Here is a 23,545-nt window from a genome sequence, read left to right as displayed (position 1 = left end):
AGTGATGCTTAATTACTCCCATCAGTAATTGCATTTAAATATAAGCTTGTTTTCAGATAAATTTGAAATAATTAAAATCTGTATTTCACGAACTATATAATAGTAGCTTTTTTCAAAAGCCATTTAACAAGTTTACAAATATTTTGTTATAATTTGCTGAGAGTAATAAAATGAAAATCATATGGATTATTATGTTTCTTGGTCTCTAGAATGAATTGGGAAAAAAAGCTGGATTTTGATCTTGATCACAAAGTTCGTGTACACAAATCAGTTGTTTCTTGTCCTCTTCCTTGTGTTGGATATTATTGTAGTTATCAATAAAAATTCATTTTTTGGTGTTTGTTGGTTTTAGTAACAATGTAAGCTTCCACAGAACCAGTAAAATGTTCAGATGATCAGGAATGATTTTTGTTTCATTATGATTTGAATAAATTGAGTCGAACAATGAGACAGAATTGCTAACATTACTTAAGGTCAAAACAATAGGATGTAATTAGACTTTAATCATTTCTTTGCATACTATTGCAGTAGCTAGGAAAAAAAATTCACCATTATCCTGATGTTAATGACAATAAAACAATGTAAAATCTCCATGGTTTTGTATGAAAACCCTGATTATTTTTAGCTCATTTCTCAGTCTCTCTAAGGCAGCGGTGGGGAATGTCTGGCCCAAATGCTATAAAAGCCCAAGAAGTCATTTGGTGTGACTGTGCCAAGGTATTGCAGGTGGGACTCAAAATTCGTTAAATCAGGGAGCTTTTTTCATAACAACATACATTTATATAAAGTGAATGTTATAAATATCCAAATGGCCCTTGGCAGAAGAAATGTTCCCCATCCATGCTCTCACGCGAGTCAGAGGTGACACGTGAACTCATTTTTTGGTTGATTTTTCTTTGTTAAATGGTATTTAAATATATAAAATAAATATCAAAAATATAAATCTTTGTTTTACTATGGTTGCAAATATCAAAAAATTTCTATATGTGACACGGCACCAGAGTTAAGTTAGGGTTTTTCAAAATGCTGACACGCCGAGCTCAAAAGGTTCGCCATCACTGCTCTAAGGCATATCTCTCATCCTTGTGGTCCAAGATGATGGTTCATGTTTAAGCTTCCATGTTTCTAATTCAGCCAGCAGATTGGAGAAAGATGTGAAGAAGAAAGGAGGCATTGTCAGGCTCCAACCAAGTTTTAAATAAAGTTCTAGGAAGGCATTATAGAACATGTCCTAACTTAGTCCCTTGCTAATCTTACCTCCAAGATGAGCAGAGAAATGTAATCTTTATTTGGGGTGGCAACATGCATGGCTAATATTGTTCAGACTGTTACTGTGAAGGAAGAGGAGAATGGGTGTTGAGGATTCTAGATATCTTTGCATCCATCCTTATCACTCTACAAAAACTACATTCCCCAAAACAACAAATGAATTCCATCATGCTGTATGAGGGACTTGGAATTCAGAAGGAGAAAGGGAGAATGGCTACAAGGTGATAAGCTATAGGACCCTGGAGAGAAGAGGTGATCTTTACAATTTCTTTAAATGTGAGGTTTCAATGAGAAGTAGTCTAAAGATTATGTATTTGTTTTCTAGGGCTACTATAATAAAGTGCTGAGAGCAATAAAATGAAAATCATGGATTATAATTTAAGTGGCTTAAAACAAGTCATTTATTCTTTCACAGTTCAAGAGGCCAGTAGTCCAATAGCAAGGTAGCAGAAGGGTCTTGCTCCCTCTGAGACTCAGGGTGGAATCTGTCTTTGCTTTTTCCTTGCTTCTGGTGATGACCATTAATTCTTGGCATTCTTAGATTGTAGCTGCATCACCCCCATCTTTGCTTCTGTGGCCTCATGGCTTTCTCCCTACATATTCATATTGTGTTTTGCTCTTCTTAGAATGACATGAATCATATTGGATTAGGGCCTGCCCTAATATCATTATTTAACTTGATTACATCTACAAAGGCCCTATTTCAAAATAAGGTCACATTCACAAGTACTAGGGGTTAGGACTTCAATAAATCCTCTAGAAGGACCCAATTCCACTATTAAAAGAGTATTTCTAGAAAATGTGCTGTTTGGTGAGCTTTAGAAATCCAAACAAGAGAAGGTTGTGTTTTGTTTTTATAATGTGCTTATAATGTGATTAAAGGTCTACATTACTTTTCGAATTTTGGATCTAACTTTTGTTATTTTAAATGTGTCGATAGGCAAAAGCAGGCTTTAAGGTGGCCCTAATTATTAAAATATACACACCTAGAATTTTTTTCTTTCTGTACTAAATCCCATTCCATTGAACACCACATAGGATCATGACTACTTTGTCATTTCTGTGTACATGGCACACAAATATGTGTATGACATGATAACCAGGTTCTGTTTCCAGTGTCTTCAAAGTTTACACTTTATATCTTGCCTTAAATTTTGTATATCTATATCTATCTATATATCTATCTCTATATCTATCTCTATGTCTCTATCTCTATCTCTCTCTATCTCTCTATCTCTATCTCTATCTATCTATCTATTTATCTATCTATCTATCTATCTATCTATCTATCTATCTATCTATCATCTATATAAAAGCCTAAGTGACTGAATGACTGTTCGACCAGTCGCTATGTTGTGCCCTGAACACCAGGGGGCAGACGCTCAACATAGGAGCTGCCCCCTGGTGGTCAGTGTGCTCCCACAGTGGGAACACCACTCAGCTGACCAAAGGGCACCAGACGCAGGGCTCATGGCTGGAGAGTGCTGCTGCAGCAGCTCGAGCCTCTCCCAATCAGGACTGACTGGGCGCGAGCGGGGCCAGCATGAGCAGGAGCAACGGGCAGGAGTGGCAGGCAGTGTTGGACCACTGGTTTTGGCCCAGTCCCCGTAGGCCACGTTGAGGGACCCCACCCGTTCACGAATCTGTGCACCGGGCCTCTAGTATTATGTAACTTACTCAAAGAATATTTATTCACTATCTATTTTTAAACTTTATATATTATTATTATAAGATCCATAATAGAGTTTTTCAGTTCATTAAAGATTCAAATTGGCACATTCAATGGTATAGATTTTGTTCAGGCAAGTATATAAGCCATGAGAACTAAAGCCATCACTAAAACTCTGACTTCTAGAGGACAGAAAAGATATCAACACACACACAACCAAAAAACACACGTCTGTACACTCATGTGCTCACATTTGAACAGATTCAATAACCGTGCCCCCAAATATGGCAAACAAAGATCATTTATTAACAGTCCATTATATCTCAGCACATTGATGAATATATGAAGTAATGACCCTGTTTATATAAAAAGGTCAAATTTTATTATACAATCTTTTTTGTAGTATATTCTTATAAATGTTTCAATCCAAGTACTTATTATTTGTATTTTAAAAGGTAGTATTTTGAAGATTTAAAAACCCAAGTGTTAATTATGTAAAAATTGTATTCAGCTTATTTTGCAATAGGGAATATCATAGCCCATGGTCACAGATAATAGTGTGGTGAAGGCCTGGGAGGGGTGGGTTGGGGTTGGAGTGGGTCAATGGAAAAAAATACAAAAGGAGACATCTATAATACTTTCAACAATAAACATAAATTAAAATTGAAAAAAAAATGTTATTTTCATCATCTTTTGATTTTCATTTATTTTCATATGTAGAATGAACCCTGATAGAAAATAGGGTGAATTATAAGTCCAAAAGAAATTCTTGTTTAAATGAAATTAAATGTATTTACATGCTTTATGTGCTCATTAGAAGTGTGATTATTTAAATTTATCTCCTTGCTATGTGTTTCTATGGAACCTATGGCTTCTTACTTTGTCATTAACACATGCAACTTATGAATGAAAATATGTAATATTACTGATATGTGGAATAAAAGAAAGCTGATTCATAAAAACAGAAAGAAGAATGGTGGTTTCCAGGGGCTTTGGGGTAGGGGATATGGGGTATATGTTAGAGTATACACTTCAGTTATAAGATGAATCTGTTCTGGGCATCTAATGTGCAGCATGGTGATTATAAATAACAATATCAAATTATCTACTTGAAAGTTGCTAAGAGTAAATTTTAAATGTTCTCACCACAAAAAAGGTATAGTAACTGTGTGAGGTGGTGGGGGTGTTAGCTAGCTATTGATAATAAATTTGCAAATATCTATAAATGTATCAAATCAACATGCTGTACACGTTATACTTACACAATGTTATATCTCAATAAAGCTGGAAAAATGAAAGTACAGATATCAGTGTGTGGGTTATGGGTCTTAATGACATTTTAATATTTTAATTGGGGCCATTGTGGTAGTGTGTGGAATACAGAGTTGAGGGAGATGGTATTGTACTTGTCATATGAAGGTTATATAACTCCCCGTGTATCTTCTTGTCTTGGCAGTGTGTGCAGGAACAGAGAATAAGCTGAGCTCTCTCTCTGACCTGGAGCAGCAGTATCGAGCCTTGCGCAAGTACTATGAGAACTGTGAGGTAGTCATGGGCAACCTGGAGATAACCAGCATCGAGCACAACCGGGACCTCTCCTTTATGCGGGTACAGTTATCTCCTAACTCTTCTTTGCGAGCGAATAGTGGTGTCCCAATGCATAGTGATAGATCAGCTTGCTTGTATCTGATAGTAGTGCTCTTCTGGCCAGCAGGGACCATGTCTGTAGGCAGAGAGAAGAGATACCAAGACACACCCAGAGAGAGAACAAGAGTACTAGAAGCACTGCCATGGTGACTGGCACTCTGAGTTTAGAGCAGTTAACTGTTGCCCTAAGACTGATCAAGATTCTGCCAGGGTGTAGTGCATGCCATCTAGCAAGTCTGTCTTTGTCCTGAATTGCAGGAGAGAGGAAAACTAGGAGAGTCACGGGACTAATCAGATATTAATTGGTAACTTTAGGTAGTAATATCCTTTCCCACCCCTTTCTCTTTCATGTTGGAAATTTTAGATTATTTTATATTACTGTAATGAGACGATGCTGATTTTCAATCATTCTCCATAAGACATAGAATTTGCATTGCTTTTCCAGTGCTGGTAATAGACAGACACTATTTCATACTCACACACAGTTTCTCTTCTAAGGATAGATCTTTCAAAGAAATCAGATAAAGCTGTTACTCAGAGACTGTATGATGCTGATTGGCTCACTGTCACCTAAGACCTTGGCTTCATTAGCATGGTTTTCTTACAGTGAAATCAGGGATGGTACATGACAATAATGAGTTTCAAGTTGCAACAAGTAACCTCGCTTTTGCCTACCCCTTAGCTGTTTTCAGTAAGGATGAGCAGCCAGTCAGCTTTAATATAAAATTCTGAAATATTTCCATTTCAGCCTACATCAAAGCATCTGACTAGAATTAAATCCAACTGCATAGGGGGGTGGTTTTATATTTGTGTGTTTGTTTCCCTTATCCTCCTTGCTCACATTTATATCTATGCCTGGGCTAAGCTTTATGCTGCATAGCATGATTTAGCAAAACCCTATCTTGGAGAATTTATATTTAAAAGAAAATAGGTAATTTACAAAATACTTCATTCCTTTGGGTTGGAAAATGATGTATTGAATAGTTTGTGTAAACACCAGCTACCACTGCCTATCTGTGACTGTTTTTAGCTCATTAAATACCAGAGGGAATGACTTGTGTGGGAGAGATTTTGTTGGAGAGATGGAAAGAAAGCAGGATGAGAAAGGTTGTCATATTTTAGAGTCATTAAAAATAGGAAAGGAAACCACCATTTAAATGAAAGATCTGTGGCATAATAAGGTGGGTCCACATGTATTATATTCTCACACTTACATAAAAGATAATGCAGATAATGTAAGTGCAACATTTTCTAATACAGCATGTCTCTTTCAGCCGTGTACACATTTTCATTGGGAGAACAAGCCTGAATTTAAATTTTTTCTGAATAGCTTTGTGAGATAAATAAGTGGTACATTCATAACTCCGTTAAATGGCTGGCAAGGAAATAAGATTCCTATTTCAAGTATCTGCATTCTCTTACTAATTACTCATTGAGCACAATAGTCACCAATTGGAACAGATGTCAAGAAAGGACTATGAAGATTAACATTCAAAATCCTTAGAACTAATCTTCATTATGTTCAAAGAAACTTCACCTAAAAGAAATATATCAGTCAGGTAAACAGCATGAGAGTAGATAGGGTATTCCAATTTATATGTAATTCCTCTTTTTTGTCAGAATTTCATGTACAACTACATTTGTGCTGAAGTAGAACATATTTGCTGTATTTAGATGACAAAATTTTAGCTAGGTGCGATGGAGAATATTAAAAAGGAAGTAGAGAGAATACTATTTAAATATGTCTGTTGGGCCAAAGCAGACATTCTGAGTTAAATGGAATTTTCAAAGCCTTGATAGTTTCTGAAAGTTGTTCCTAAGACTGTTAGACAAATACATATGCAATTTTGTATGTATGTATTTACAGCTGGTTTTTAAATTGAAACTTGTTTATTTTTTGTACTAAATCTAATCATAGAACTTGTGTTACATTTGAAAAAGCTATGCAATTTACACTTATCCTAGGGAAATATATTTTTCCTCAGAGGTTAAATACCATTTCATCTGAAAATATACATTGATTAAAAATTCTGATGCTCTTCAGCAATCCTACATGATAAACCAAAGGATGAAATGTTTCCGAGTCAGCGTGGATCAGTGGTTGAGCGTAAATCAGGAGGTCATGGTTGGATTCCTGGTCGGGGCACATGCCAGGGTTGGGGGCTCAATCCCCAGTGTGGAGTGTGCAAGAGGTAGCCTGTTGGGGTCCAGCCCCAGCAGGTCCAGGGGTTCCCCAAGGTGTGGACGGAGTCGGTGAAGAAGGAATGACACGGAAGCAGCGTTCAGTTGATCAGCAGAGCAAGGTTCTCCCTTTCATTGTCCTGTTACATCTATATTTATACTATTTGATCCCATAAGCATGCCTCTATAATTATATCATGGTATGTTTTGGGTAACATTCTACAGTTCCTTGTTTCTTATCTGACCTTTGCCAAAAATCCTGTCTCTATCTAGTTCTGTTGATTTTAATCTTGTCTAGGTTAATCTCTGTGTTCCATTACAAGGGCTATTCCAAGGTCACTGCTCTACTAATAGGCTACAAGGAAGTGATTGAAGGAGATTATCCTATCGAGTAAAGGTTATGTCCTCGCAGCCTCATTGCTTGCCTTCCCTGGGACTGCCCTGTGTCGGTGGATCTTCAGGGGTATAGGCTTTGGTGCTTTCCTTGGTGGGCAGACCCCTAGGGATGTGGGCCCAACAAGTCCCAAATTTATTGCCAACAGTCTTAGTCCAAGTTCTTCATAAGTAGTACATGGTATTTCTGTAACTCTAGGGGGATTTACTGATTTATTCTCTTCCTTAGTCCTATTAATCCCTAACCTGGGGAAACAACCTTTCTCGGGGAGGTGGTCCTGTTTAAAACACATAGTGCTAAGAGGGGGAGCAAACATATGCCATATACGCCAGGTCCCTTGAAACATAAGCTGTGCAGATGTTTCTTCCCAGCAGCGACTGTGTCAAGCAGCAAGGGTGGACCAGCTTCCGGCAGTAGCCAATCAATGATTTTCATCAATGTTTCCCTCTCTTTAAATCAATAAAAACAGTCCAGCTAGTGGTCCTCAGTGGTTGAGCATCAACCCATGAACCTAGAACCAGGAGATCTCGGTTCATTTCCAGTCAGGGCATATGTCTGAGTTGCAGGCTCAGTAGCTGTGCAGATGTTTCTTCCCAGCAGCGACTGTGTCAGGCAGCAAGGATGGACCAGCTTCCGGCAGTAGCCAATCAATGATTCTCATCAATGTTTTCCTCTCTTTAAATCAATAAAAACAGTCCAGCCAGTGGTGCTCAGTGGTTGAGAATCAACCCATGAACCTAGAACCAGGAGATCTAGGTTCATTTCCAGTCAGGGCACATGTCTGAGTTACAGGCTCAGTCCCCAATGTGGGATGTGCTAGAGGCAGCTGATCAATGATTCTCTCAGCATTGATGTTTCTATCTCTCTCTCCCTCTCCCATCCTGTCACTGAAATTGATAACAATAGAAAAATTAAATGTCTATATTATTGATTTGGTAGTTATATAAATATATTTTAAAAGGACTTTATTCTTAACCATTGAAATGAAATATTAAAGTGTATTCAACAATTTCTCTTTTATTAAAAATATATAACAAATTCAGTAGTACCTACAAAATATGTACATCTATTAGAAAATAAATATTTGAGGAAGCATTGGATAGGATAGTTATAAGAAATATATCAATATAATTTATAATTTTAACATATAAAAATATACATGCATGCAATATAAATATAAATTAGTGACCATATATACTTATATATGTAAATATTAATTAGCTACATTTTTCTAGGATTAAGTCAAATTATTATAACCATATATGTTTCTAGGAGAATATTAATAAAAGTAAAATTGCTTAATAGAAGTTTTTTAAGTCCCTAAATTGTAATGCACTTCCAGAAAACAATGCCCTTGTTGCAAATGTACTTAAATTAGAAATGAATTTATTAGGATACTGAACAGATGCAAAGTGTTCCTTTATACCTCTGGGGGTTGTATTATTTAAATTTGGCTTAAATGTTGAGTATAATGATTTTATAGGCTTTCATTAACCTTAATTAGAGAAAAATGCAGGTAACAAGCCCACTTCACTCCATGATTCTTAGATACTCTGATCTGGGGAATTGGGTATATAATGGTTATTTCTTCACCTCTTTTATATGTAAGTAGCAAAGACTTTGGTTCCAAGAGAGAGAATAAATGATAAGAGACTAAATAGAAGCATTTGGACAATGGGATACTATTTACTTCTAAAATCCACATACTGGAATATAATTAAATAAAACCTTTCATAAAAATCATACTTATGTACATTTTATTAGCTTTATTTTTCTGTCTTAAATGAAGCATCTTATTTTCTTTTAAAAAAAGGACAGACAAACTTGACAAACAGTTTTATATAAGATCAAATCAGTTTTAAAGGTCTCTCTTTAATCACAAAGAGTATAATTTAAAGTTCAAGAGTGGAAAAATAAAATGTGAAATCTGTTGCATTTAGAAACACTGCAATTATTTATCCTGATCCCTAATTTGAACCCACTTAACTATAAAATATTTTATTTAAATATATAATGAGAGTGATAAAAATTAAGATATTTGTTTTAGTAAATATAAGCATCTTTGAAATCATTTCTTTTAAATTTCTACATGGAAATCAAAATATCTACTTGAATGTTGAAGTAAATTCTCTTATTAATTCATTGCCATACTTGTTTCTCAAAATTAAAGTTTTTATCATGGTTCCTGGCACTTCGTTGAACCTTAGTAAAATCTGGCTTTATTAACGCTATTGTTTTTTTTCCTTCCTTCTTTGACTCCCAAGGCGGTCACTATTGAGCAAGGTTCTGACGACTTCACAATGCATTTTTACAAAGCTTTTTAGAGGTTCAGCTTTTGGGTGGTAGTGATTTTGCATTTTCAGAGAGGTGAAATTGCAAGGCAAATACTTGGTTGTTTATTAAGAGGCGATCAATAGCTAAAAAAAAAAAAATACAGATACTCTACCTAATGAGTGAGGTTTGTTTCAATAATCTAAAAGACATCATCACATGGAAGCATTGGGAAGCATTCACCCTAGAATCAATGAGAGATGAATAAAGCATTGAGAAGAGTCCTTTAAGGAAAACAGGAAAGTACAAGCAAATATGAACTACATGCTAGATTATATGTCTTTCTTAAAACTTTTCCTCAGAGTACAATGACCAAAATTCTTACTGTGCCTCACCGATTTCCTCCCATTATTACATTCATAGCACCCTGTGTTGGACTGTGAGATGTACTTTGCATTTTCATCAGTTTATATCAGTGATTCCCAAAGTGGGTGCTACCGCCCTCTGGTGGGCGCTGCAGCACTATGCTAGATTATATGTCTTTCTTAAAACTTTTCCTCAGACTACAATGGCTAAAATTCTTACTGTGCCTCATCGATTTCCTCCCATTATTACATTGGTAGCACCCTGTGTTGTACTGTGAGATGTACTTTGCATTTTCATCAGTTTATATAAACGATGTGCAAAGTAAATGAGAATAACCGTTCAGTCAACTTTGGTTCTTTGAGCAGATAAAGTAAATGAGAATAACTGTTCAGTCAACTTTGGTTCTTTGATGAGCTGGGTTAAGTGGGTTTCTCCCAGTGAATTTTGTTATACAGAAACTGAATTCCCTGTAATAAGAAACAGTATTTACAGGCATTCTTAGAGTTACACCTTTTGGGTTCTCATGGACTAATACCGAAACATACTATTTGTTGAGATAGGTGCAAGGCACTGTGCTGGTTTTATGCTTAATTCAGCCTATATCTAAAGAAATTGAATCAGAAATTAATAATTTTCCAAAACAAAATGCACCTGGCTCAGATGGATTCCTTGAATCCTACCAAACATTTAAGGAAGAAATTACATGAATTTTCTACAATATCTTTCAAAGTATAGAAGCAGAGGGAATACTTCCCAACTCATTCTATATTACCCTAATACCAAAACCAGACAAAGATATTACAAGAAAGCTACAGACCATTTTTTCATGAACATAGATGTCAACAATTGTCACCAATATATTAGCAAGTCAAAAACAAAAATAGTATGAAAAGATTTATACATCATAACCAAGTAGGATTTATCACAGGTATGGAAGGCTGGTTCTGCATCTGAAATTCAATTAATGTAATCTATCACATTAACAGACTAAAAAAGACAATAAAAATGATTATATCAATAGATTCAGAAAAAGCATTTGACAAAATGTAACACCATTCATGGCAAAATCTATTAGTAAACAAGGAATACAGAGGAACTTCCTCAACCTGTTACTCCCCATGAAGGTGGTTGTGGGGAAGGTGTTAGCATTCATGGGGTCAGCAATCCAATATCCTTCCTAAGGAAGTAGAGCCACACCTTAACTAACATGATGCAAATAAAGAAGAATACGGTAAAAGGAAAGAAGTCGAGTCCTTTACAAAGGGATAGGCCACGTTAATGATTAGAAGAAAGGAAAAACAGGCAATAAAAGTCTGAGGCCTGGGTGGATTTTGGTGACCTGAGAGGAAACCTAGAGCCGTGGTCGGCAAACTATGGCTCGTGAGCCACATGTGGCTCTTTGGACCCTTGAGTGTGGCTCTTCCTAAGCCTTAGGAGTACCCTAATTAAGTTAATAACAGTGTACCTACCTATATAGTTTAAGTTTAAAAAAATTTGGCTCTCAAAAGAAATTTCAATCGTTGTACTGTTGGTATTTGGTTTTGTTGACTAATGAGTTTGCCGACCACTGGCCTAGAATGTAGGAAAGTGCTAATAAAGAAAGCATGTGTCAAATGAACTCCATGGTGCTCCCCAAATGGCTCAGGTTTTTAATCTTTTGAGTGGGATAACTTCACCTCAAAAACCTTTGACTTCTCTATTCATGATTTATAAGGCACCTTTTGCCTCAGTGTCTTCAATTTGTCTTTTGCTCCACAATTTGTCTTTTTAATTAAGCGATTCTCACCGATTCTCACCATCCCTGTGAAATCATGGGATGATTTCATTTTTCTGATGAGGGCACTGAGGCCCAGAGAGGTTAACAGACTTGCCCAGCATCATGCATCAGTGGCTGGCAGAACTATAACTCAGAACATTCTGAAAAGACTCACTGAAGAACTTACAATAAAGTGTAAGTTTACAGCTAATTAAGCCAATTAATGTCCTCTACATCTTCATTACAGGATTCATATTGTATCTGTGGCCAACTGAAAGAGAAACCTCGCAACAAATTGCTGCAATATGTTTTCAAACAGAAACAAATCTGGTCTGTATTGATGTTGAGTTGTTGAATCATGTCTTGTGTAACAGCCTTCCCTCACCCCCAAATATACGCGTGCAATAATCATGTGTCCTGCCAGCATGAATGCAGCTACAATGATAGTCTAATTCAGTGATTTTCAACTGGTGTGCTACAAGAATTTTTAAATCATGCAATACCTGACTAAACTGACCTCTTTTTCCTTAGATTGTCAAATAAAAAAATGACAACAGCCAACACAACAATAGCCATGTGGTATGAATGAATCAAAATTATATCTTTTTTTTGGCAAAGAGGGAATATATATGTTTTTGTGTGCCACAGAATTTTAGTGATTAGTGTATGTGTGCCATGAGATGAAAAGGGTTGAAAATCACTGGTCTAATTCATTGGTTAGTAAAACCACTCAGCACATATTTAACATCTTTTCTCAGACCACATTTGGACTATTATGTTTGGATAAAGACCCTATATTTAAGGACTGGCTTAGATTGTGTCTCTAATAGGCAATTGGGACAATATGTTTCCAGAAAGGTCTATCTCCAAAGGAACTGTTGAAAGAAGTGGGTGTGTTGATCCTGGGGAGGAGAGTACTAAAGCGAGCACAGTAATTGTTTTCAGATATTTGAAGGGCTCTCATAGAAAAGGGAGTGGACTAGTTTTGAGTTGTTCCAGAAGACAGAATTAGGGAGAAGTTAAAAAGAGTCAGAGTTTGGCTTAAAATAAAAATTTTGCTAACAATTAGAGCATTCTACCAATATAATGGGTGCCTTGTTATATGGGGAAAAGGGACAGGAACTCTTAATTGAACACCTTTTATTTTCTAGGCTCTGGCCATTGGCATCATAGAACACAAGAAAGAAAAGATGAATTTAAAGAGCCTGGCACATTATAGGCACCCAGTTAATGTTAGTTAGTTGGTTAGTTAGTTAGTTAGTTAGTTCTCTTGCCTTCCCTAAGTATTTCCTATATATATTCACAATGATCCAATGACATTGTCACAGTTATCAACATTTTGCAGAGGAGGACGATGTCTGTCGAAGTCAAAGAGCAAGAAAGGGGGTGTAGCTAGGTCTTGAATCCAGATCTCTGTACCTCCGGACCTCACATCCATTGTCAATATCACTGCCTTTTTTGCCATACAGTTCAACTCTATTTCCACTGCCCATACTCAATCAAGGGTGATCAGCAAAGGAGGGGCAGGATTTTGTGCATTTGGCAGAAAATTGGTAGAAAACTTCTAAAGTCTTTTTTATTCTTTTGGACTCTTCCATTTTCCAGGAGAATGTCCCTACTACCCCAGCAGATACTCTGTGCTATTCAGTTATATTTGTACTTCTCAAAAGGCAGATAGTAATATCTCTAACCTCCCAATGATTGATTTAGCAAGGTACCTGGTTTTATCCAATAAACTTCTAGAAACACAGCTTTATCCAAAAACTCCCCCTGATTTTTCCCATTATAACTTTATTCATGTATGACATTTCTTACCCAGGTTGCATCAAACAGGCATTTGGAGAATATTGAGTTATGGTATACCCGTGGTCAGCGAACTGTGTCTCACAAGCCACATGCGGCTCTTTGGCCCCTTGAGTGTGGCTCTTCCTAAGCCTTAGGAGTACCCTAATTAAGTTAATAACAATGTACCTACCTATATAGTTTAAGTTTAAAAAATTTGGCTCTCAAAAGTAATTTCAATCGTTGTACTGTTGATATTTGGCTCTGTTGACTAATGAGTTTGCCGACCACTGGAGACAATTCTAGCATGGCCCCTGAACACACTGCTTATGTTTCATTCTTTAAAACTTCATTCCTTGGGTCTTGAGTGTTTTTTACTTCTCAGAGTATTTTATTAAAATGTTAATATGCTTTGGTGGTTTGCCTTGGGAGGGTTAAAACTTATTAACCACCATCTCAGCTATTAGATTTTATTTTGACTGAAGCTACTTGACATTTCACTGATCTTTCTTGACTAACAGTTTTGCTTATTGAATGATGTCACAGAGAGAATCTCAATCTTCTCCCTGAGCTTCTTTTTGGGTCCCCTTCATATGAGTCTCATGTTACTCTTGCCCTTGCTTTCTCTTTATTCTTTCCTGCCGAAAACATTCACATTCATGATTCATTTCTGCACAGTGCTTATTTCAAATAAGTTCATGGGAAAATAGGAAACCTAGATTCTAAACTCTTCAACTAATGGTGTGGTACAGTGTAAATTATTTAACTCTCTGAGTTTTCAGTTCTTCTTTTGTAAAATGAAAATATTAGGTTAGGATGGAATTTTATAGCTTTAGTCAATATTAAACTCCCTTTATAATTTTTCTTTGCTACCCATATGAAACTGTACTCCTCTTTTAATTTTTTATTGTCACATACATAAATAAATATATTTTGAAGTTAAGTTCATGATTACTACCAAAAATGAAACTCCAATATCTGCAACATAAATATAAAACAATAAAACATTAATGTGAAGAAAAAGCATGGCTGCCAAAGACTCTGAGCCTCAGGCTTTCTTTCTCTCTTCTTTAGAAAAGGAGAATGGCCAGAGTTAGAGAGTTGTTAAAGATATAGAGACTCCACACTGAGACTTTAACTTTGATGTAATCAGAAGTAAAAACATCCATACAATATGATGCAGTACTCCTTAATGTACTCTATGTGCCTGGAATTGTCTTGTTTACCACCCTTTGGGAAACACTGGACTCATTTGTCTGCAGTAGTCTTAAATCCCAGAGACCATGACCTGGCAAACTAATTTATAGTATGATTCTAACAGGTAGACATGATATATTTTTCTTATGAATTTTAAGTTTTATGGAATTCTGAGGGAGCTATTTGGGGACCAGTGGAATTTACAGAAGTCTTCTAATCTTATTTCTTAGATAGTTTCCCAATGAATGGCTCCAGTTCCCATTTATTTTGAGAAATGATACCTTTTAGAGAAAAAGGATTTCAGTGTCTGATAAATTCTGTTGATTTGACCTTAAACAAATTTGAAGGTTTATTAGAAAAGGAGATCATTGCAATTAAAACATGCAAGCTTCCAAGATTTTTGTCAGCAGCTCTGAGTTGGTGGGCTTTGTTGGCTGGACATTTGGGTTATGGTGGTGAAACGCTTCTCTAACAATTCACTACCGCATCCCCCACAGTCAGTGGGGATGTACCTGCACAAGTCTCAGGCAGGGACCTCAGTGCACAGTTTGAATTTGGGGACACTCTCAACCCACATTGGTCTTTAGCAACCAGTGTTAGAAGAATATGTGAACACTTTGTTTGGTTGAAAACTCCAGGGGCTACAGAACAAATTGCTCACATATCAAGCTATTTTGAATCTTTCCTCCTTTGACAAGAGCTTGAGGAAGGGAAAGAAGAGAAAGAGACTGGGCACCAGCATCTTATATTCCATGACCTAAGCAGGATTACATAATTTTGTAGATTGATGGTCAGATTCAAGCTCTGGGAATCAGTCAGTCCCTTCTATTAGGATTAATAGCTTGATAATTTCATACTGCAATACCACAAAACTATGACAATGTCTCACTTTAAATGTGCTTGCCAAATCCAATAATATAATAGGATAGTAAAGATACATGTATAGTCATCACTAATAATCTCTAATTTAGACACATTTAATAAACTAAAATTTTCAACTCTCATGGCGGAGATATATGTCATCCAGTCTATGAGTCTGTCAGCTTTTAGGGAAGAAAATGTCATTTAAAGTTTACATCAAACAAAAGCAAAATAACCAAAGGAAAATGAGGAGACTCTCTATTCTTTACTGTTTTCTCAGTTTATTAAATAAATGGAAATTTTTAAAATTTTTAATTGTGCCTCAAACATAGATCATTATAAATCTATAGGGCTAAACAATTATGTATACATGCTTCCATATGCATGCACTGTATTATATTTTTATAACAAACAGATATAATGAATTTCAGGTAAAACTGCTAATTTTAGGTTTTATTTTCAAAATCATAAAATATATCCCATGGAAACATACTCCAAATTAGGTTAACTTTGAACAATATATCCTGTTATGTGCCAGATACTGTGTTAGATGCTAGGGGCACCAGGATGAACAGGATCAATTCTTTGAACTTGAGAGCTCAAAATGCAAGGGGAGAAACAAAAATCAAATTCTCACAATGTGAAACAATATTGATCATATAGAGGTGAGAACGAAATGCCTGGGCAGCGTGAAATAGGGATAGGAATGATCCACAAATCTGAACTGATGTAATAAATGATGGTATAGTTCACGCGTTGATTTCTACTTCAACGGAATCACTCTTTTAAAACTGTTTTGATTGACTAATTCCTTCCCAGTTCTTAAGAACCACTCAGTGCTGAAAAATGAACCATGAATTGCCTTTAAGAATGATTACATGGCTCTGTGTTGTGTTATAAAGGAAAGCAACATATATTTAACCACTGCACTATTTCAAACTATAAAACATATTCACAAATGACACCAAATTTATAATACGTCATAGGTCTTTAACTTTTGGACAGTTTCCCTTTGAAAATCATGTATAGTTATTATGTCCAAAATGGTAATGTTTTCTTCATGTAAGAAGTAGAAGAGCTACATTGTAAGAAAAAAGTCAAACATCAAATTGTGCTTGATAGGAAAGGCAGCCTTACCTCTCTCTATCTAATAAGCACTCTCCTTCCTTATGCAACTTAAAAATAATTTAAAATTTGGTATATACCCACTCAGAACTATTATGTTTTTATCACAAAAGAGAAAAGTCAAAATGCAGTTATGCTATAACTGTTAAATATGCACAGATATTTGTGGACTTAATAAATAAAAAATAATATAACATTTCATTTATAACATATCAATTGCATATTTAAGAGATACTTTTGATATATGATTTTGAAATCACACATTATCACCATTAATTCTACCTGTTTCTTTCTACTTATTTAAATATAGGCATGAAAAAGCTTTAAGTTACATATGCAACTGGTAGTATTGACTTATATTATATTCATTGCAGAGTGCTGGCTTAGAAGGTGCAGAAAGAATTCTCAAAACCAGTGCCCTTGCAGCTTACCTGAAAGTGAAGAATAGTGGACCGAACACATCCAAGGCAGAAGTAGCAGAATGTGTAAAGCCTCAAGGCTAGAAGAAGCTAGATAGTTGTAAATAACCAAAAAGGAATTGAATATTCAGTGTTGATCAATTTCTGGAAGAGAAAGGGCCTAGCACCCTCTACCTGTAATGTACTGAAATGGATGGGTGAGTGGGTGGGTGGATGGATGGATGGATGGATGGATGGGTGGAGAGGCAGACATAACAGTGATGTACATTCACAGAGTATAGAAGTAGAGAGGAACAAAAACTGAAGTGGACATATTGGTTCGTTCATTGCAGAAGTCTAAGCACAGGAAAATAGTGGCTTGGATAATGGAAGTCTTTGTCATTTGAAAGGAGTGGACAGATTTGAAACATGGTTAGTAGATAGAATTCATAGTAATTGCTATCAAGTATGGGTTTCTGTGGTTGAGAATGAAGAATAAAATAGGAGGACAATTTGGTGGAAGAGGTTCCACTGATGCTGAGTTAAAGTACATGGCAAAGATCTGTAGGTCCACGTAGGAAATGCTATATTTGAGAAACAGGAAATGTTATACTTTCATAGTAAGATTATAAAAAGGAGGTTTTTGGTATTATCCCTTAATATTTTCATATCATGCCTAATGGCATGCCCTTCTGCACAGGGCTATCAGTAAATGTTTATTAATTGCCTAAACAATCCCATGATGTAAACATAAGAGAAACAAGAGGGAAACCCTCCTTTTGAAAAAGACTATTTTTGTAATAGACTAAATTATCCCTACATATAATAAAATAAAATAAATTACACCGCCAAAATTGTTTTTTGAAGTTATCAACACCTTAAAGTAAAAAAAGATGAGTGAAATAAAATGGTTAAATTTTTATTCAATTTATTAAAATCTAAAATAATTTCATTTTAGAAGCAAATTGATTGGATTTTCATTAGTACAAATGAAAACCTTTGAAAAATAGATGAGTTTCCAAAAAGGAAAAAGATTCAAATACCAAAAATAGATGAAATAAAATTATGATAATGGCCTTAGCCAGTTTGGATCAGTGGATAGAGCATCGATCTGTGGGTCCAAGGTTCCATTCTGGTCAAGGGCACATGCCCAGGTTGTGGGCTTGATCCTCAGTAGGGGGCATGCAGGAGGCAGCCAATCAGTGATTCATTCTCATCATTGATGTTTCTATCTCTCTCTCCCTCTCCCTTGCTCTCTGAAATTAAAATATATATATATTTTTAAAGTCTCTCCTTTAAAAAAATTATGAAAATGATCCATAGTAAAGAGCAAAGATACATTTTTGGAGAAATCCAGAATTAATAAAACAAGTTTATCTGACCTGGTCTTTTTCTATTTCCAAATCTATTTTCTCCAAGAAGGCTAGGAATAGAGCAGGGAAAGTTCAGAGTTCAGAGTTCTATACAATTAATTTGAGCAGGGTATTATCATATACTGAAAAAACTAATCTGGAACAAATACTGAAGGAAACAAAGAATTGTATGATAAAAAAATAAAAATGTGAGGTAAATCTTGCCCTTCAAAAGGGTAGTAATGGGAACCATAGGAGTGTGGTGAGCATAGAACAAAGCGAAGCCACAAAATAAGCTACTAGGAGAGGAAGCTATTTACACAGGAAGATATTTTTGTAATTGACACAATCATATTTATGAAAGACCACCTAGTAATATTTTATGGGGATAAATTAAATGAGAAATATGGACAATGAGGGGTCTATTATAACAAATTTCTAACAATTTTCATTTGCCATATAACATTTTCCGTTCCAGTGGAGAGAAGCCTTTTCAACTTTCTATGTTTCTAACTTTAATTCTTCAAGCTCTGAGCTAATTAGGATATGGCTCCTGTAGGTATAGCCTGATTATTTCTGTGGTATGAATATTGCACTGCTAATGTTACATAGCCTAATACTTTGTCCCTCAAGAAGGTAGAAATCTTTAACCTAAAAGAATGGAAGAGAAATATTTTACTCTAAAGAAAAGTTTTGTCTTTTCTAAATTAAAAGTAAATTAATGTAAAATATGTTGTTATCTTGACACAAATGTATAGCACATTTCAGAGTTGCCATTTGTAATCTTATTCCTAAATTGATTCCTTCAATCATTGTATTTGGAGTGCTTACTAGGTACCACAGACTATGATAATCTTTTTTTTTTGTACATTGCATATCTGTTTATTAATGCCATTAATGAAAACTCATAAGTTAGCACTCCATATTTAAATTTCATATGTGGAAAAATGCTTATTCCCTAACAGATTCACCAATCAAGGGCTGGTCCCTTGGCTCGACCCAAGTCTAGATAAACAGTCATTAAAAATTGACTAACCTACACAGCTCATAGACAACGCTAAAATGTCAGCAGATTTTGCAATAAGATGATTAGCAATGCAAATGTAACTACTTACCTATGGTTTACAATAAGCAGAACAAACAAAAACCCATGTCTTTGGAGAATAGCAGCCCTCCAGAACTTTGCTTTAATAACTCTAAAGGGTTCAAGACCCGGTTATCTAAATGCTTAAAAGGTTCTTCACATTTGATCAGGGTTTTTCTTTTCTGCAAAGCCTTCCCCACACCCACTCAAACAAAATGATTCTTCTTCCGTTCACTCCCACTGCTCCCAGTATGCACGTCAGTAATTTCATTTATGACACCATATTGTAGCTATATGTTTACTTGGCTGTTCCCTTGAGGTTATGGATTGTGAAGTGTGACTTACATATATTTTTATCCTGCAACTTAGCAACTTGCCTAGCACATAGTGAGCATTTGTGGTTTGTGAAATTGATTTACTCTAATTGTGTCAAAAGAGCACGCCTATAAATATTTATATGAGCACACTTGTAGGAAGGTAACTATCAATGAGAATGACAAAGTAAGGTGGTACCACCCCAACAATTTATAAGACCAATGAAAAATAATATTTGTTTTCTGTATCAACTACAGCGAAAAGGGAGAGAAGTTTGGCTTGAAAACTTAGAGCAGCATCTTTGGCTCAGTACTAGTGATGGAAACCTACTTAGCTCTTTGTCCCCCACCCATTCTTCATCACCTGACCCTCCACATTTAGATGCAGCTTTCTTTTGCAGTATATGCTGGTGTCTGTAATTGAGGTCAGGATAAGGTCCATTGATGTAACAAATCATTAGCTGCAAACAGTCACCCTGTCAATTAGATCTATTGCAGGCTGTCGATTTATCCTAAGGTTCAAAAATAACACACACACACACACACACACACACACACACACACACACACACTGAACAGGAGCCTAATGTTCAGCAAGGACTGTAAGACCATTGATAAACAATCCCTTGCCAGCAGTTCATTTCAATATGGAAATAATCACCCTATCTCAATGGAGCAGCTGTTTTAAATCTAGAGCATATCTATCATTTATCTTCTCACCTGCATGCATAGGTTTGATAAAGGTGGCTATCTGTGTGATCAGTGTTATCTTTAAAATAGAATTAGCAGGCTTCAGATAACTCACTGACTGTAGATAGCCCTTTCTAATCCCCACATTCCCCAATACTGATAACTTCATGGCAGGGGAAAATAGGAAGAGGGGAATTTAAAGAGTCCAATTAGATAAAGTCATCCTGAAAAAAAAATCTCCTATGTAAAGGTATATAGAGCGGACTTCTGAAATAGACTAGTTGAATTATGAATTGGCATTGTCCTAGAGCTAAACTAAAGCTTTCAGATAAGGTAGAGCTTATAAGAAAGAAAGGACAATGCGTTTTTATACCTCAAGAGAAATCACCATTTCAGAGCCATGCCTGTTATATGTGGATTGGAAATGTGTCATTAATCGTTACCTAGGCCATCAAATTAAAACTATGGCAAGACATACCTGGACTGTATGAAGGCACACTTATCACAGAGCACTGTAGCTATTGTAAATAGAGAAGCTATTATTTCACTGCTGAAGAGAAGGTCTTGATTGATACCTTTTTATTCTTATAATTTTTTGTGTGACTAGATAGCATATGACTTGCTCTTTAATACCATAAACTGTAAATTACATTATTATACCTCAGAGGAATTTCATGACTCAGAATTTCTTTGAGCAGTGGCCTCTTAATATGCATATTCAAATGCCTAAGTATGTGCAGGCAGTTACATGAGTAGCACAGATGTTAGAAAGTGATTTCCTGCCCCTCCCTGGGTATGTCTGTTATTCCATGAATCATTTATGGATAAACCTAGGAGTCATTAATTGTGCATTCGAAAACTCATAGGATATAAGTCTTATAAGAGTGAGTTTATTCAAATTCAAAGACTAATTTTTATATAAATATTAACATTCATTCTATTGTATTGAATATCTTTTGGGTATATATGCACATCACATTATAAAACAATCCTATATAATAAAAGGTTGATATACAAATCGACCGAACAGCAGAACGACCGGTCAGGTCACTATGATGCACACTGACCACCAGAGGGCAGATGCTTAATGCAGGAGCTGCCCCCTGGTGGTCAGTGCGCTCTCACAGGGGGAGTGACACTTAGCCAGAAGCTGGGCTTACAGCTGGCGAGTGCAGTGACAGCGGCAGGAGCCTCTCCCACCTCTGCGGCAGTGTTAAGGGTGTCCAACTGACGGCTTAGGCCTGCAGGGAACGGGCCTAAGCCGTCAGTCAGACATCTCCCAAGGGCTCCCAGACTGTGAGAGGGCACAGGCTGGGCTGAGGGAACCCCCCCACAAGTGCATAAATTTCGTGCTCTGGGCCTCTAGTATTTTATAATATGCCTAAGACACTGGAAAACAAAATAAAAATCTGTTTTTTTCAAGACATCTCCCAAGGTTCTGACAGGTCTTTAAAAACAAACACCCCATGTCCAATTGCCTATTAAATAATCCACTCTCATCAAAGAGGAGGTTTTCTTTTTTTATTGAATGTATTGGGGTTACATCGGTTAATAAAAATCATATATGTTTCATGTATACAGTTCTATAATTCATCATCTGTATATTGTATTGTGTGCTTAACACCCCATGTCAAGTCTCCTTCCATCATCATTTATGCCCCCTTTACCCTCTCCTACCTCCCTTTACCACCCTTCCCTCTGACAATCACCATACTATTATCTGTGTGGAGATATTCTTTCATTAAAGTTTGTCAGAGACTCAACTACCTACTTTTACATTGCAGCACATTGATAAGCCTTAGATACACATCCACTTTTCTCCCATTGGTGTTTCTTAAATTTAGTAAAGGGCAGAAGGCAGCATTTCTCTTAGGTCTGGCCTGCATTTCCTTTCCCCCACAAAGTGTCTCTATCCAAAATCTTTCTTTCTGAGCTGAAAGAAAAGTCTCCCTTTAGATCCACAGTAAGTGACTCAACTCCAGTGTCTCCAACTCAGAGATATCCTTTCTCTTCTTAAATTTAAGTGACATACTTTTCCTCTTTCTCTTCTGTAGCATCCTGGGTGCACTATTATAACAATAATCAAATTATGACTATTGATTTTTCTGTTTGTCTCTATACCCAAACTCCAGTCTCTAAACTGTGATTTTCTTGTGGAGACAACATTTGTCTTTCATCCCTGTATCCCCAGTGCTTAATGCAGGGGCCTTGTCAGTAGGCACTAAATAAACATTTGTTGAATTACTTCATAAAGCTGTGTCTAAATGGGATGTTACTGCCCAAACCTCAAGCACAACTTCTTGTATATTGGTTTACATATTTTTTTCCTTAAAATCAACTTAATAGCTATAGGAACAAGTAGATATTAGATGTAACAATAATGGAGAAATGGGAGTTGGAAGGATCAGTGTAGGAGAGGCAGGCAAAACAGTAGGTTGCTTTTGGATAGCAAAGTATTCAAGAGTCCTGCTGAACAGAATCCTGCCAATGCCCACTGTCTGACTGTCCAATTTATCTAAGCATCTTCAGCCTACATTACTTGACCTTCTCTGGTCTTTTTGTTGCCCTGCTTTTCTAAGGGCTAAGCAGATAATTCAAGGCAGCTATGTACTTTGCATAATGCTAAAATTATGAGCTGGCAAATAGCAACAATAAAATGTTTAATGTGAAAAGGTCAGTGTGTTTAGAGAATGAATGAAATGTGTACTGTGTGAATACCAACGGCTTACTGAAACAAACTTCCAGAAATCTGAAACCCAGAGTAATCCACCACTTTTCCTTCACTTTGAAGAACAAAATGAACCTTTAGCTTGGTTTTCATCACTCGGAGGAGAACAACAGATGCTTTCTAATAAATAACATATGAGTTATGGTATTTAACATTTTCACCAAATTCTCTGAGGATGTTCTGTGGTTACTATGGCATTTGTTTTCTTGCCTTTCCTATTTTATCCTTAAACTTGTAGCTTGGCTCACATGAAGGCTACACTGCTATCAGTCCGCTCAAGTTTTAAATCTAGGATTTTCTTCCCACGAGTGTCTCAGATTTTGCCTTCTCTATACTAATTTGTTATCTGACCTCTTTAAACCCTTTCTCTTCAATTCATGCCCAAACATGGACTTCTCCCTCTGAAGCGCAATTCTCATTTTCTTTTTTTAAATTAAAAAGAAATCAAATCAAAGATCATT

At 36.1% G+C, this 23,545-nt stretch overlaps 1 protein-coding gene across 5 annotated transcripts in view; it reads left to right on the top strand.

Annotated features, from left to right (window-relative positions):
* ERBB4 (erb-b2 receptor tyrosine kinase 4) overlaps positions 1 to 23,545 on the top strand; it is a 916,002-nt gene that overhangs the window by 344,705 nt on the left and 547,752 nt on the right. For all 5 annotated transcript variants that reach the window (XM_005882279.2, XM_005882277.2, XM_005882280.2 and 2 more), the window contains exon 2: positions 4,395 to 4,546. In XM_005882279.2, the coding sequence (XP_005882341.1) occupies positions 4,395 to 4,546 (152 nt within the window). The remainder of the gene's footprint in view (positions 1 to 4,394; positions 4,547 to 23,545) is intronic.

Source organism: Myotis brandtii, unplaced genomic scaffold (assembly GCF_000412655.1).
Source record: "Myotis brandtii unplaced genomic scaffold, ASM41265v1 scaffold702, whole genome shotgun sequence".
In the NCBI taxonomy this organism is placed as follows: Eukaryota; Metazoa; Chordata; class Mammalia; order Chiroptera; family Vespertilionidae; genus Myotis; species Myotis brandtii.
This window is presented reverse-complemented; position numbering and strand designations above follow the sequence as displayed.